The sequence below is a fragment of the Nelumbo lutea genome, chromosome 1, assembly GCF_056320005.1.
Source record: "Nelumbo lutea isolate HS-2025 chromosome 1, American lotus-T2T, whole genome shotgun sequence".
Classification (NCBI taxonomy): Eukaryota; Viridiplantae; Streptophyta; class Magnoliopsida; order Proteales; family Nelumbonaceae; genus Nelumbo; species Nelumbo lutea.
This window is the reverse complement of record NC_142684.1, coordinates 61,809,826-61,824,419: the sequence shown is the minus strand read 5'-3', so window position 1 is coordinate 61,824,419 and position 14,594 is coordinate 61,809,826. Positions and strand designations below refer to the sequence as shown.

At 37.7% G+C, this 14,594-nt stretch overlaps 2 protein-coding genes and 2 pseudogenes across 3 annotated transcripts; 3 read left to right on the top strand and 1 right to left on the bottom strand.

Annotated features, from left to right (window-relative positions):
* Nucleotides 1–1,598: 1,598 nt before the first annotated feature.
* LOC148874848 (toMV resistant protein Tm-2 netted virescent-like) lies at nucleotides 1,599–5,832 on the bottom strand (annotated as a pseudogene). Its single transcript, XR_016104827.1, has 3 exons — nucleotides 5,698–5,832; nucleotides 2,788–5,577; nucleotides 1,599–2,075 (listed from the first exon to the last, which is right to left on the bottom strand). The product of XR_016104827.1 is annotated as a toMV resistant protein Tm-2 netted virescent-like (transcript).
* A 254-nt stretch (nucleotides 5,833–6,086) lies between these two features.
* On the top strand, nucleotides 6,087–14,563 carry LOC148874846 (toMV resistance protein Tm-2(2)-like). Its single transcript, XM_088963792.1, has 3 exons — nucleotides 6,087–8,784; nucleotides 10,115–10,318; nucleotides 13,764–14,563. The coding sequence occupies exon 1, from the start codon at nucleotides 6,090–6,092 to the stop codon at nucleotides 7,812–7,814; it is 1,725 nt and encodes a 574-aa protein (XP_088819918.1). The 5' UTR covers nucleotides 6,087–6,089; the 3' UTR covers nucleotides 7,815–8,784; nucleotides 10,115–10,318; nucleotides 13,764–14,563.
* Nucleotides 8,073–8,759, top strand: LOC148874847 (disease resistance protein RPP8-like). The gene has a single exon (XM_088962920.1). It carries the CDS (start codon nucleotides 8,073–8,075, stop codon nucleotides 8,757–8,759), a length of 687 nt encoding a protein of 228 aa, XP_088819046.1.
* Nucleotides 13,590–14,563, top strand: LOC148874845 (putative 12-oxophytodienoate reductase 11 pseudogene; annotated as a pseudogene).
* Nucleotides 14,564–14,594: the final 31 nt, after the last annotated feature.

Here is a 14,594-nt window from a genome sequence, read left to right as displayed (position 1 = left end):
CATTGATTCCAGCAATTAAACTCTTAGACCAATTAACCCTCAAGTTAGACAACCTCTCAAAGAGTCACTACCAATTTCAAATTTTCCACCAATTAACCCTCAAGTTAGACAACCTCTCAAAGAGTCACTACCAATTTCAAATTTTCCACCCCTGCCTTACAGTCACCCTCACAAAATATCAGAATATCATCTACAAACTGCAAGTGAGTAATCAAAATGTTCTCTCCCAATTGTCCAACCTCGGAACAATTGCAGGGAATTCGCTCTAGAGATCAGCTTACTCAACCCTTCAGCTACCAAAGTTAAAAGAAAAGGAGAGAGAGGGTCACCTTGTCTAAGCCCACGAAATCCCTCAAAGAAATCAAACATCATCCCATTAACAATAACAGAGTAATGGCTAGACTGTAAGCAACCTATGATCCATTTACACCACAAGTTCCCAAAGCCACACCTTCTTATGATATCAAATAAGAAATTCCAATCCACCAGGTTGTAGGCTTTCTCCAAGTCCAACTTGATTGCCACAGATCTCACACTCCATTTCCTTGCCCCAATTACCTTGCATCACCATTGTTATCTGAAATCTTGTGTGATCTGGATTAACCAGGCAGCAAAATATATGTGGAAAAAATTCTAGAACTTTCAATCTTGCTCCAATTTCTATAGAACAAGTTCCCATAACCCAGAACTATGCTACAGATCAAGTGGACTGACCTGGCATAAATTCAATTTTGAATCCCTGTGATCACAAACGTATAAACTGAAATTTCTTCACATTTTGAAGAAAATCCTCAAAAAATATGGCTTACTCCCATAATTGGCATCCTACTACATGGTGAAGTTTTTTTCTTTTTCAGCCTATGAATTGTTGACTGTACAGTGTCAACCATCACCTGTACACTATGGTGATACTGGCACTTACACTATGTAGATCAGAATTGAAGTGAAGATTCAGCCAAGACCCTTGATCAGAGATGGCACTGATGCGAAGTTGCAAACATGATTAGGGTTTTGTAGAAGAAGAAAAAGAAGAAAAAGAAGAAGCAAAGGAGAAGAACAAAGAGAAGAGAAAATTTTGGAATGAGAAAGCCAATCTATCATGCTTCTCTCACTTGTTCTATCAAATGTGTGAAGTAATAAGGGTGAGAAATTACAACAATGTGTATATACATGTGCTACAACCAGATTTACCAATAATAACATAGGACAAGCTCCATCTCTTAGCACCTATCAAATCAGATTCCCCCTCCCTCAATCTGAAATTAATTTCTGCCTAAATAAAATTCTTTTGAAAAAAGTAACTACTGTGTTGGAAAAATAGATAATGGAATTAACCAAGTAAGAATGAATGAACAAAATTATACTTTCCGTCCTTGTTGCAGAATTGATAGAATGAACTACACAAAAGGGTAGCCCTTCCTCAACCCCCACCCAACCCCCCAAGGTGGGATTCAATACCAGGTCTCACTAAGGCAAGAGAATTTACCAGCAAGCTAGATGGCACCTTCAGATTATTTGCAATTAAACTAAATGAAAGAAAAAGGATTGGTAGGTGAATTACCTTTGAAATTTGGTCATGATAGCCAACTGGAGGAAATCAATCAATCAATCATCATCAAAGTCTTATTCCAACTAATATGGGGTCGACTACATGAATCCTGTTACAGCATTAAAGGGCAGCCTAGTGCACGAGGCTCCTGCTAATGTGGGATCTGGGGAGGACAGGTGTATACATAGAGAGTCTGTTTCACCCTTCTGTTCTATTTAATGCCATATATATTGTTGGATTGTCCTAGCATACCCTTGCCCATTTGATACTACACTTGAGTTAAGGTGCAACATGTTGTTTTTGGATAACACCCTAGCATGATCATAAGAGTTCGGCAAAAGTTTTAGTGCCAGCTGCTAACCTGATGCAACCCTCCTTGTTTATCTGGGCTTGGACCGGCAATGTAGGACAAGCTCACATCAATAGCCAACTAAAACTGTAACTTATCCATCAAAAAGAAACTCTGGAGCTTGAAAGTTAAAAATATCACATCCCCCACAGAAGGATATCAAGAACTTTCTCAAATCTGCAAAAGATAAATAAATAAGAATGTCACCAGGTCTCACTGTACTGCAGGAAAAAAATATTACACAAGTGAAATCAATGGATGCTAAATTGAAACTTGTTTCACAAACCCAATAAAACTACTGCTTTAACTAACAAGAATCATAGGAGCATTTCACCAATTCAGTCTATCAAGCGTACAATTCAATTTAGCACTAGCAAATATGCTAAGCCCTCAATTGTTACACAGACGTGTTAAGGGACACGGCATTTACAAGGTGTAGGACATGTAATTTAGACTAAAAATTGAAGTGTATGACAAGGTTATGGCATCCATTTTGAAGCGTCCACAAAACATGCCCTAGAAATTCCAGAGATGCATAACAGAAAAAAACAAAGAAAATTGACATTAAAACAACCAGAAAATAACAAACCCCCAAAAAGAATTAATCAGAAAAAAATGGAGAGAGAGAGAGAGAGCAGGCAGCAGGATTGGTCATGTGAGGGTTGACGTTTGATGAACGAGTTCATTTCTTGAAATTCTAAATAGTCCTTTTCCCATTTTTTAACACTAATGCAGTAACTCCAATTTTGTGAATGTAGATGTATCCCAGGCGGTTCCTGAATGCTGCATATATTTCTAATTGTAATGGATCAAGTGTATTGTTACTTCTCCAACTAAGAAAATGAATGTGCTAAATAGTGAAAGAGATCATTTTAAGATAAAAATTTGCCTGCTTAGCTTTTCCATATTGCCATGTTATGATGGAATGTACATGTTGGATCTTATCCCAGTCCTCTCCATTTCTTTGAAGTCTGGAGTAGAACCTCTCAGGCATGTTCAGTTCCAACTGAGTAAGAGTAGTAATACTTCTCAACCCATCTGGAAGCATATCTAGTTGCTCACAGTTCTTGATTTTCAAGGCTCTAAGTTGTGGAAAAGCTCCTCCATCCACCCTCCATTCCTTCAATTGATCCAAGTAGATAAGTTTTAACACTTCAAGTTTAGGAAATCCTCCTTCAGAACAAACCAGTTTGTTTCCCAAGTAGGACCAATAACCCAATACAAGATTTCTTAGATTTAGCAGCCTTGAAAGTGTAGCCATGGGGTCTTCAAGCAAGTTGGTGCTTTGCAAAGAAAGCTTGGTGAGATTTGGTGGGAATTCGTCATGGTTGGGCAGCTTCTCTAATTTCCCTTGTAACACAAGCTGACGAAGATTCCCATAGTGGGAAAGCATCAAGGCAGGTATTACAGGTACATCAGGAAATGGAAATTGTGCTCGTCCCTCCAATTGCAAATTTTCTAGTTGATCTGATATGGCCTTGGGAGTAGATAGCATCTTAGAATGTAACATGATTTGACCATGGATTTTTAATTCCCTCAAACTAGTCATCTCGCATAAGCAACTTGGTTCCAAACTAGAGCCTTCTATCATCCATAGGGTTTGGAGATTTGGTAAAGAAACCTTATCAACAGCTCAGTGACGATCCATTCTGTATCCAAAAATGAATGGATTTCTTAACTCAGCATAAAAATCCAAGATTATATGCCTCAGTTGTGTCATCAACCAAATAACACTAGGCACGGAATAGTAGTTTGTGCTTTGGATGTCCAAAGTTTCTAGGTTTTTAAGATTGCTTATTGTGGATGGAAGGCTTTTGAACTTGGTGTCTCTTAATCCTAAGTACTTCAAATGAATGAGATTTCCAAATTCATCAGGTAAATCTTCAAATTGAACACCCTCGAGATTTAACACTCTAAGCAATGTGAAGCCCTTGTAGATGAATCTCAGATGCTCTATTTCAAGCTTCTCCAATTCCTTTTTAGACCTTTGATCTTTCTCAAGGCTTTCCCAGTCTTTTTGGAAGCATAACAGAGCATGAAGCTTCGATGTATAATGGTTCAGAGAAATGTAGCTACAAACACTACAATAGATGGCAAGTCTACGCATTTTAGCATTTGCATCGGAGTCCAAATTCCTATAAATACCAAAGATGTCATCTTCCTTGGCTTTTGAAATGCAAAACCCATGCAAAACATCATGAATTGTGCATGCCTTAACCCTACCACCGAAGCTTCTCTTTGCAACCTGAATCAGATTCCTATAGATTAGCTCATCAAGGTAACCTCTTGCAACATCCTCTAGTCTTAGCTGTCCTTGGTATTGTATGAATCCTTCAGCCATCTACAAATTGATCAATCTGCTAACGGGGATTTCAAGGTCTTCAGGGAGAAGACCAAAATAAAGAAAGCATGGTTTCAAATAGTAAGGTAGATCAATGTAACTCAAATATAATGTCATTTGGCATTCACCATTGGCTCCTCCTTCCATGCACTGAAGCACTCTCAACCATACATGCTCTGCCTTGTCCTTCAAGGATAGAAGGCCTCCCATTACCACAATAGCAAGTGGCAATTACCACATCTTTCCAAGATTTGTCTTCCCAAAGGTTCCAATTCTGGTGGGAAACGTCCAATACTATCATCTGGGAACACTTTCTTGGAGAAAAGTTGCCAACTCTCATTGTAGCTTAGAAATCCAAGCTCATGGGGAGAGCTACCTTGGGCAACATGTTTAGCTACATCATGGTTGCGGGTAGTAACAATGATTCTGCTCCCATTCATCGTATCGGGGAAGAATTCTTTAAGAACTTCCCACACCTCAATTGCCCATAAATCATCAAGGACAATAATATAACTTCTCTCCTTCAAGAAACTGAGGAGGTTCTTTTCCACATTCTCCTCCCATTCCTCTTTTTTGAGCCCTATCTTTTTTGCTATCTCCTCTAAAATATTACTGGGGAGCCTAGGCTTTCCAGAAATATAAACCCAAGCATGGCAATGGAAATATGGTTTAACATCATTATAAACTTTCTTGGCAAGAGTGGTCTTACCCAACCCGCCCATCCCAACTACGCAATATTTTATTCTCTCGCCAAGCAATCTTTCCTTCAACACTTTGATGTCTTCCACGAAACCAACAATATCCGGTTCAATGTACTTTGAGAAGTACTCCCTTCGTTGCTGAAAGCTTGCAGCCACTTCTCCTGCTGCTGCTTCAGTGACATTGCATTCGATGCCGTACGTATCCCTGCTTTTCTTGATATCTTCACTTCTCCTCTTGAGTCCTTCGATCTGCATCACGAATTCATGGGTTGCAGCCGAGTCACAACAGATACAAGCGAACCTTCCAAGGAAGCCAAATAATCGTTTCTTTCTCCTTCACCAGCTTATCCTTTTGAGAAAGTATGTGCCAATGTTGTCTTCCGTGTCGTAAGCGAAATCCCTCACATCGCGGACCCAGTTCTTGACCCTCTCGTCCCCTTCTTGTTTGGCATCTGCATCTATCAGAAACGACTTGATTTCATCCAATTCTTTTCTGATCCATTCAATTTGTTCATCCAATCTATAGAAGCGAATGCCTTCTTCAAGGCTTAGATCGCCCAATATGTTGGTGGCTTTTCGAATGGCTTCACGAACAGCAATGTCTGCCATCTCTCCTCTGTCTTCTTGGCTCACCGAGCTTTGTCAAGTCAACCAAACGATTGCAGGCTCATTTTCTTTCTCAAAAAGAAAAAGTAAAAAAAAAAAAAAAAAGAGTAAATTACAGGGAACCTCGTACTGTGGAGTCAATGACAGTTACCTCTGAACTTTCATTTGTGACAACGACTCCCTGGAGGCATGGTAACAAGCTCTGCTGCTCTGGTTCGTTCTTTCTTCGGCAACTATGACAAGCTTTGGTTCTTTCTTATTTCCAGCAATTGTGACAGGTTTCTGTTCATTGTTTCTTCTTTGGCAACGCCAGAATAGCGAAGAAACAATAGGTTTTCATTTGTGGCGTAATAGATGAGAAGGAAGTTTTCTCACAGGAGATTTTATTTTTCTTCTCCGGCAATGGCTGGCGTAATAGTGATAGAGACATAGAGGTATTTTGGTAATTTAACACCTTTCGTGGTACTTTGTTTTGTCTGTCGCAAAGTGAAAGATGGTAAGACTTTAGTCCAAGTTTTGATCGTGAAGACTGGGGAGGGAGAGATGGCAGACATTGCAATCGCTGCAGTAATCCGAAAAGTAATCGACATACTTGGTAATCTAGTCCTCGAAGAAGCAATTCGTTGGTACAGATTGCACGAGCATGTCAAATGGATCGAGAGAGAGCTCAGACGGATGCAATCCTTCTTAAAAGATGCAGACGCCAAGCAAGAAGGAGATTATAGAGTCAAGAACTGGGTGCAAGATGTGCGGGATCTCGCCCACGACTCGGAGGACATCATCGACGCATTTCTCCTCAAAATTATACGCAATCAAAGGAGGAGGAAGGGGTGTGCTATCTTTCTTCGGAGGTCCATCTGCATCTTCTGTGATCATGCGACTACCCATGAGTTCATCATGGAGATCGAAAAGCTCAAGAGAAGAGTGGAAGATATCAAACGGAGCAGGGACACTTATGGCATTGGAAACCTTGGCAGTGGAGGAGCAGAAGGGGCAAATAGTGAGCATGACAGGCAAATTTTTTCTCAGTTTGATAAACCAGAAGTTGTTGGACTTGAGAATGAGATTAACTCATTGATGGGGAGATTGCTGGACGAGAGTATTCATTCTTGCGTAATCGCCGTCGTCGGAATGGGTGGTTTGGGTAAGACTACCATCACTAAGAAAATTTATAATGATGTTAAAGAAAATTTTGTTTGTTGCGCTTGGGTTTATGTATCTCAAAAGCCTAGACCAGCCAGAGAAATATTGCAAGATATAGGAAAGCAAGTAGGACTTAATAAACAGGAATGGGAGGAGAATGTGGAGGAGAACCTCCTCAGATTTTTACAAGACAAGAGGTATGTAATTGTTCTTGATGATCTGTGGACGAATCAAGTATGGGATAATCTTAATGTCGTTTTTCCAAAAGGTGCAAATGGTAGCAGAATAATTCTTACCACCCGCATCATAGATGTAGCCAAACATGCAGCCCCATGTAGCCCTGTTCATAGGCTTAGATACCTAAACCAAGAAGAAAGTTGGGAGCTCTTCTCCAGGAAGGTTTTCCCTGGACAAACTAATGCAAGTGGTAGATTCCTCCAAGGCTTAGAAGCTTTGGAAGATTTGGGAAGAAAAATTGTAGGAAAATGTGGTGGCTTGCCACTTTCCATTGTGGTAATGGGAGGTCTTTTATCTTTGAAAGAAAGAACATACCCTGTGTGGTCCAGAGTATTAGGAAGCATGGGAGAAGCTCCCCAAAACCAATATGGCAAGGCATTGCAATTGAGTTACAATGATTTACCCTCCAACCTAAAACCTTGCTTTCTCTATTTTGGCCTGTTCCCAGAAAACCATGAAATTCCTGTAAGAAGATTGATCAATTTGTTGGTAGCTGAAGGATTTGTACAGCCTCGTGGGAGACTTGTACTAGAAGATGCAGCAGAAGACTATCTGGATGATCTAATCCTTAGGAACTTGGTTCAACCAGTGAAAAGGGGCTTTGATGGTAGAATGAAAACTTGCTGCATTCATGATCTTTTGCATGAATTTTGCATTGCAAAAGCCAAGGAGGATAATTTCTTTTATGTATGTAAAGATGGTTTATACAATGCAGATGCTAGAATGCGTAGGCTTGTCCCCTATCATAGTCTTTGTGAATGCATTTCTCTAAAATGGTCTACTGACAGGCACCGTGCTCTGCTTTGCTTTGAAGAAGGAGGAAATCTTGAAAGAAAACAACTGGAATTTATTTATTATGGTTTCAGATTTCTTAGTGTTGAATCTTGAAGGAGTACAGTCCCAATGCCAGCTTCCGGATGAAATTGGAGATCTCATCTTTTTGAGGTACTTCGCATTGAGAAACACCGGGTTCACAAGGATTCCATCCACAATGGGTAAACTCAAGTACCTGCAAACTTTGGATATTCAAAGCACAAAATGCTTCTGCATTCCTAGTGTTATTTGGAAAATGAAACAATTAAGACATATCAGTACCGGAAACCATCTGTTAATAAGGTATCTCTAACAAACCTCCAAACTCTATGGATGATACCTGGCCATGCTTTGGATGCAGATTGGCTTTGCAAGTTTACAAATTTGAGGAAATTGGGGATTTATGGTGACGTCAAATCACATGCCAAGGTATTGTCCAACTCAAAGCCCATATCAGAGCACCTGGAAAACTTGCAGTTGGAGGGACAAGATATTGCATCTCCTGTTTGCACTGGTATTTCAGATTTGGTTATTTCACGCTATGAAAACCTTCGTAAAGTTTATCTTGGTGGAAAATTAGAGAAGCTTCCCAACCACGATGAATTTCCAGCAAAGCTCACCAAACTTTCATTGTTCGGCTCTAGATTAAATGAAGACCCAATGGCAACACTGGCATGGCTGCCGAGGCTAAGGATATTAAAATTAGATGAGGCTTCTTACCTAGGAGTGAAAATGGCCTGTTCTGAGGCAAGCAGGTTTCAACAACTTGAAGTCTTAACACTTAGAACCTTGCCTAACTTAGAGTGGAGAGTGGATGAAATAGCTCTACCAAAACTTAGAATCCTGACAATCAGTAGTTGCAGAAAATTGAATATGCTTCCAGATGGATTGAAGAATGTGTCTACCCTCACTAAGCTTATTATTGAGATGCCAGAGGAATTCAATAGAAGCCTTCAGCAAAATGGAGAGTTCCGGGATAATATTAGACATGCAACCACTGTTATTAGGCAGTGCCAATAAGTTTGCACAGATAGAGACAGGCATGGTAGGACTTTTATGCTAACTGCCTTATCCAAATGGCATGGCACCCAATAACTAATTGAGTCTAAGTGGCAGTTACCTTTTTTAGCATTATTATGTTTCTCTTTCCCTATTTAATATAATTTTTTCTGAGTTGGCAATTCACTTAGCCACTATATGAACAGAATTCATTAGTTGGTTATCTTACAATTGGGAAAGATGGTAAATTTAGTGAGGCATCACAATTAAGATTGTCAATATAAATTTGTTACCTTTATTTAGAAAATCCCAAAGGATATGAATTATTACATAAAATGATGTTGTTAAATAGATTGTGTCCTTCAATGCCTGGCTTCTGTTGCTTATCTTTCAAAATGTACATGTAGGCTAATATAATAGCTATAAGAATGCCTGGAGCATTGAGGCTAGGATTACCCTTTTTTTTTGGTAATAAATAAGATCACCTGGTTAATATGTGGATTGCCTCATTAGTATTAGAAAAAACATGCCTGTCTTATTCCAATTTTGTGGGTTGAATTAATCCAAAGTCCTGTTAATAATCATAATAAAGATACTGATGGTGGTGATGATAACAACAATAATAATAAGGAATATTTGGTCCACCGATTGAGCTGCTCCTAGTCCTGTACCAACAGACAACAAAGAACAAGCCTGGTAGCAGCATGGACCATGGTTTTAAATTTTCACCCAAAGTTTGCTAAATTTTTGGGTATGAAGGGTTAAACTGAATACTTCTCCCATATTTATTCTGGCCAAGATTTTTCCAATTTCAAAACATTTTGGAATATTTTAAATGAAAATTTTGGAATAATTAAAAATATTAAAATATGACCAAAGTTTTGGTTGACAAACAGTTTTTAGTACTTTTAATGTTTTTAATAATACTGTGAATATGTATATGCAATAGAAACTTTAGAAATGATGATGATGATAATGACAAAAACTGATATTTCTAAAAACAGGCTTAGCACTTTTAGAAGTTTGAAACTTAAGACCACATAAAATTGCTAACTAAGAATCTGTTAGTTATGTACCATGAATCGACAAGTGCAAGAACTTTGATTCATTTAATTGTATATTTTTTAGTTCCTTTTACTACCTACTAATGGTTTGTTTACAGCATAGTGGCATCAAATAATGTTCTTGTTTGTTTCAGTATAGAGAGACTTCTTAGTATCCACCATATGGGGATGTGTTTTTTTTTTTTTTGTCAAGTTACATGTATTTTATCTAGGTATTGATTTCCTACAGCTTGGAAATCATGATATATTTTTAAAGGTAATTAACCTAATTTTTTTCTTTCTTTCTTTGTTTTTTTTTTTTTTTTTGAAAAGAGGTAAGGTAAATTTATTTATGAAGAAAAGATAATCATACAAGAATTGGGGAAACCACAAGCCAGTTCACCCCCAAAGGATATGATCATAGCTCCCACAAACTAACTGAGCTAAGCATCACAAACATGTTCTGATTACAAAACTCAGGGGTGATAGAAAGCCAAGAAGCAAGTCTGGCCACAATACACTGGATTAACACCTCAGGTTCTTTCTTCTCTTTATTTATTTGTTTTAATTGGGATATGGCTAAATTCTTCACATTCCTTCCCTTTGTTTTGCTATTTGAGATACAGCTTAACTGAGTTGATGATATTCATTATCAAGTTAGTGGTGATTAAACAGTTTCTCTCTATTTATGTTTTTGATAATATATAAAAAAAAAATGTCTATATATTTCCTTTTCTCTTTAATTTTAATGGTGGTTGTTTAGTTGTAGTTACTCTTTTCCTTTTATTTTGAAAAGGTAAATTATTGTATTAATCAAAAGAAAAGATCCGCTGTACAACCAGGGGCTGTACAATAGGGAATTTATAAAAAAATTCACTATAACATCAATTCTTGACTGTTTACAAAAAGATTATCATATTCAAGAAAAGAAAAGGAGTTGAACCTCCTTCCTATAAACGGTTTATGGTTTGACAACCACAATGGTATCAGTCCTATTATCCTTTTAACAATTATCTCCTTTGAGCTTACTTTCCTTTTAAATACCTTTGCATCCCTTTCAAACCAAATAATCCAGAGCACATGCAGGAATAGTAGTCCAAGAAACCTTGTTTGATTTGCTCAACCTTTTTAAGTTGCAGCATTTAAAGAAATCCGTAACAGTAGCTGGAAAACAAGTCTTAAATGCAAACAGACCAAGCACCTTCAACCATACATTGTAATTTGTAAGAGAACACACAATGTTATAACAGATGATTCACTGATTCTATTCCCCTCTCGCACAGCACACAGTTAAGAACTTAACATCTTCCTAATTCATTCTTCTCCTCATCAGGTTGTCCTTTATAAGAGTTTTGTCCAACATTGCAGGCCACACACACACACAAACAAACAAAAAAAAAAAAAAAAGCTACTTAAGGAATCTTTAGACACCAAACTTTTGAGCTATGGAAACTCTATTTCAGGAGACAGTACTATATTGTTGTAAAAAGATTTAACAGTAAACTGTCCTGATTTCTCCATTCCCATTCCCATCTCTCACCCCTACTTCTGTCCAGCTTTACATTGGGAAGTTTTTATTGTAACTCCACCAGTAGACTTGCTTCCCAGTCATTCAGATTTCTTTGCCAACTGTGGGTCCAGACTATATTATCATTGGACTTGAAAAGAAACAGCCACCACCACCTTCTTATTTAGTGCTATTTCATAAAGTGATTAAAAAAATCTCCTCCAATTGTCTTTGCAAGGACTCGAAAACAATAGTACAATGACTAAGGGAGAGTAACACTGGTTCATGAGTTTACAGAATCATTTTAAGCAAGACCTTAAAAAGGCTGAAAGTGGAGACCAGGTGGTTGGGTGTTGGAGAGGCAAGGTGTAAGCCTCAATATCTATCTATCCATATACTTTTTACATAAGCTTAAGAAAGATTGATAAAATTGGATAACCTAGATATAGAAAATGTTTTACTTGAATGAGAGAAAACTTCGTGATATTGGTGAAGAAATGGTGACCAAATTAGAAATTCATATTATCTTTGATTTTTCATGAAAGATTTTCAATATTAACACACCTTCACGATGCTCGAATAAATGAAAACTAGATGATAAAAGTAACATAACTACATAAGTGCATTCACATCTTAATATGAGCCTCCCCCCCCCCCCCCCGCCAAAAAAAAAAAGGTTTTTAACTAGATTAATGATTTATACCTAAATTATGAATTTGAATTTGTCATGTTATAACAACTTTTTGCTTGACATGTGATTACCTTAGGTTTTCTTGAAGTTACATTTAGCTGTTACCTTGCATGCATAGTTGTCAAGGCGACACCTAGGCAACTAGGCGCTTTTCAAAGAGCGCCTCGTCCAAATGCCATATATTTTGTGCACTAGGCACCCGCCCATAGACTTAAGCGGGCGCCTACATACAAGGCGAGCGCCTACATGCATCTAAAAAAAAATTTTTTTTTAATTTATTAGTTTGATATTTCATTGGTTGTTGTATTCTTTTAAAATAAACCTGTTACATTGTATCATTTTAGTATTAAGAGAACTATACATTGTATCATTTTAGTATCTCTATTTTCTTTTCTAAATCCTTGTATCACAAGGGTTTTGGTTCGACTGGAGAGGGAGGAGAACCGAACAGGTGAACACTGCAAGCTCGAGCAGCCCAGCTCCATCACACCTTAGTTCGAGCGAGTAAGCTGATAACGTCAGTTCTTCTTCTTCTTCTTCTTCAGATTTCAGAGTTTCAGACTTTTTTTTCCTTTTTTTTTTCGAAAAAACAGAGGCTCTGCCAGTCCTTCCTTTCTTCTTCCTCTTCTCAGAAATGAATTAATAATACATTTCAGAGTAGAGGCTCCACCCTACTCAATCAGTATTTCAGTCATGATTCACACTTGAATCATCTCAGTTTTTAACAGCCGAAGCTGCCGAACCATTTCTTCTTCTCTTCTTCAATTCTTCTCTAATCTCTTCTTTAATTCTTCTTCTCATTCAAATTTTTTTTATATCATTAATATATATGATTGTATGGCTGAATTTTTTTATATGGATGAACTACATGGCTGAAACTTGATTAATTGATTATATATATATATATATATATATATATATATATATTTGGTTTAGACTCCTTTTTATTGATAATATTTTATATTTTTAGCTTTTTATATGAAATTTATACTCATTTGAATGATTTATAGTGTTAATAGTTAGTGTACATGATTGTTAGTTAGCACACAAAACCAATAAAATGACTTAGAAAAGCATATATAAAGTAAAAACTCAATAAAACAAACACTTTAAAATTCCAATGCCTAGCCTTGCCCAGGCGCCTGGGCTGTGGTCGCCTAGCCTCGCCTAGGCGCCTTGAAAAATGTGCTTGCATGTTGGAAGTCAAAAAACAAAAACATATATTTAACTATTCTTTTTATTCTCCTTTTGCCTTCCTGTATGATCATCATGTCTTGTTCTGTTCACTCATCCAAGATAACAGCAGAATGGTTCAACTGAGAGCACATCTGCTGTGAACGTGGTTGCAGCACTCCCTTGCGATCCCCCAATTAAAGATGGACAAACCCAAAAATGGAAATTAAAAAAAAAAAAAAAAGCAATTCATTGTTCTAAATTTATTTCTGCCACTAGCATGTTTGTGTTTCATTCATGGTCACAAGAGAGTTCTGCCACCACAGTCACAGCAGATGTGAACTCCATCTCTAGGCTGATTGATATATTTTGATTGTTATTTTTCTTTTGAAGTGTAACCTTGTTGGCATTAAAAAAAATCTATGAAACCCAGAAACATGAGCTTTTTTACATTGCTATCTGGTATTCCTGTTATTTGTGAGTTGGAAGAGTTCTTCAACATCCTTTCACCACTAGGAGTCTAGGACATCAATTTTTTATAACCTGGATTTATGTCCCAACTCAAACCTCATATTATCTTTACTAAATTGATATTTCTTCCTCAAGTGCAGATTCTGATGGAGTTGAAATCCATGGTGCTCATGGTTACCTACTTGGCAAGTTCATGAAAGACTAAGTCAATAACAGAAACAATCAATATGGTGGGCACCTAGAAAGCCACTGTCACTTCCCTCTAAAAGTAGTTGAGGTCATTGTTGATGAGATAGGAGCTGATAAAGTTGGGATGAGGCTCTCTCCTTTTGCCAGCCATATGAAGTCAGGGGACTCAGCCCCAGATGCCCAGGGGCTTTACATGGTTGCGGCCCTTAACAAATTTGGGATTCTGTACCACCACATGATTGAGAGTTGAGACAAGGTTAAAGACTGCTGGAGAGAAGTGTGAAGTCCCCATAGTTTTCTACCCATGAGAAGGTGTCAAGAGTACTTTTATTGCTGCAGGGGCCTATGATAGAGCAGAAGGCAATAAAGCCATTGCAAATAATTATGCAGACCTTGTTGCTTATGGCCGTCATCTATTCTTAGCCTCCAGATTTGCCATGGAAGTTTGACCTTCATGCTCCTCTTGACAAGTATAATAGAAAAACATTCTACATATCTGGTACTGTTATTGGTTACGCCGACTATCCATTTCTGGAATCTACCACTTAGAAGTTAGAACTTGGAAATATAAGAGAGGATGCAGGATTTATGTTATAATAACTGCCCTTTTCTTAAATCCACAACTCTGATTTTGAATTGAGCTTCCAAACACAATGTAGAGATGTATTATTAATTCATTACTATTTCTTTTCTTGTTTGGTGGTGTAAGTGCAGTAGATTTGATTGAAATAACATGTCATTCAGTTGCCAATGTATAGTTCCCTGGTTCCCCCAAATTCATA

Excerpts from the sequence above, each read along its gene's own strand:
- LOC148874846 (XM_088963792.1), top strand. The coding sequence starts at position 6,090 with ATGGCAGACATTGCAATCGCTGCAGTAATCCGAAAAGTAATCGACATA.
- LOC148874847 (XM_088962920.1), top strand. The coding sequence starts at position 8,073 with ATGATACCTGGCCATGCTTTGGATGCAGATTGGCTTTGCAAGTTTACA.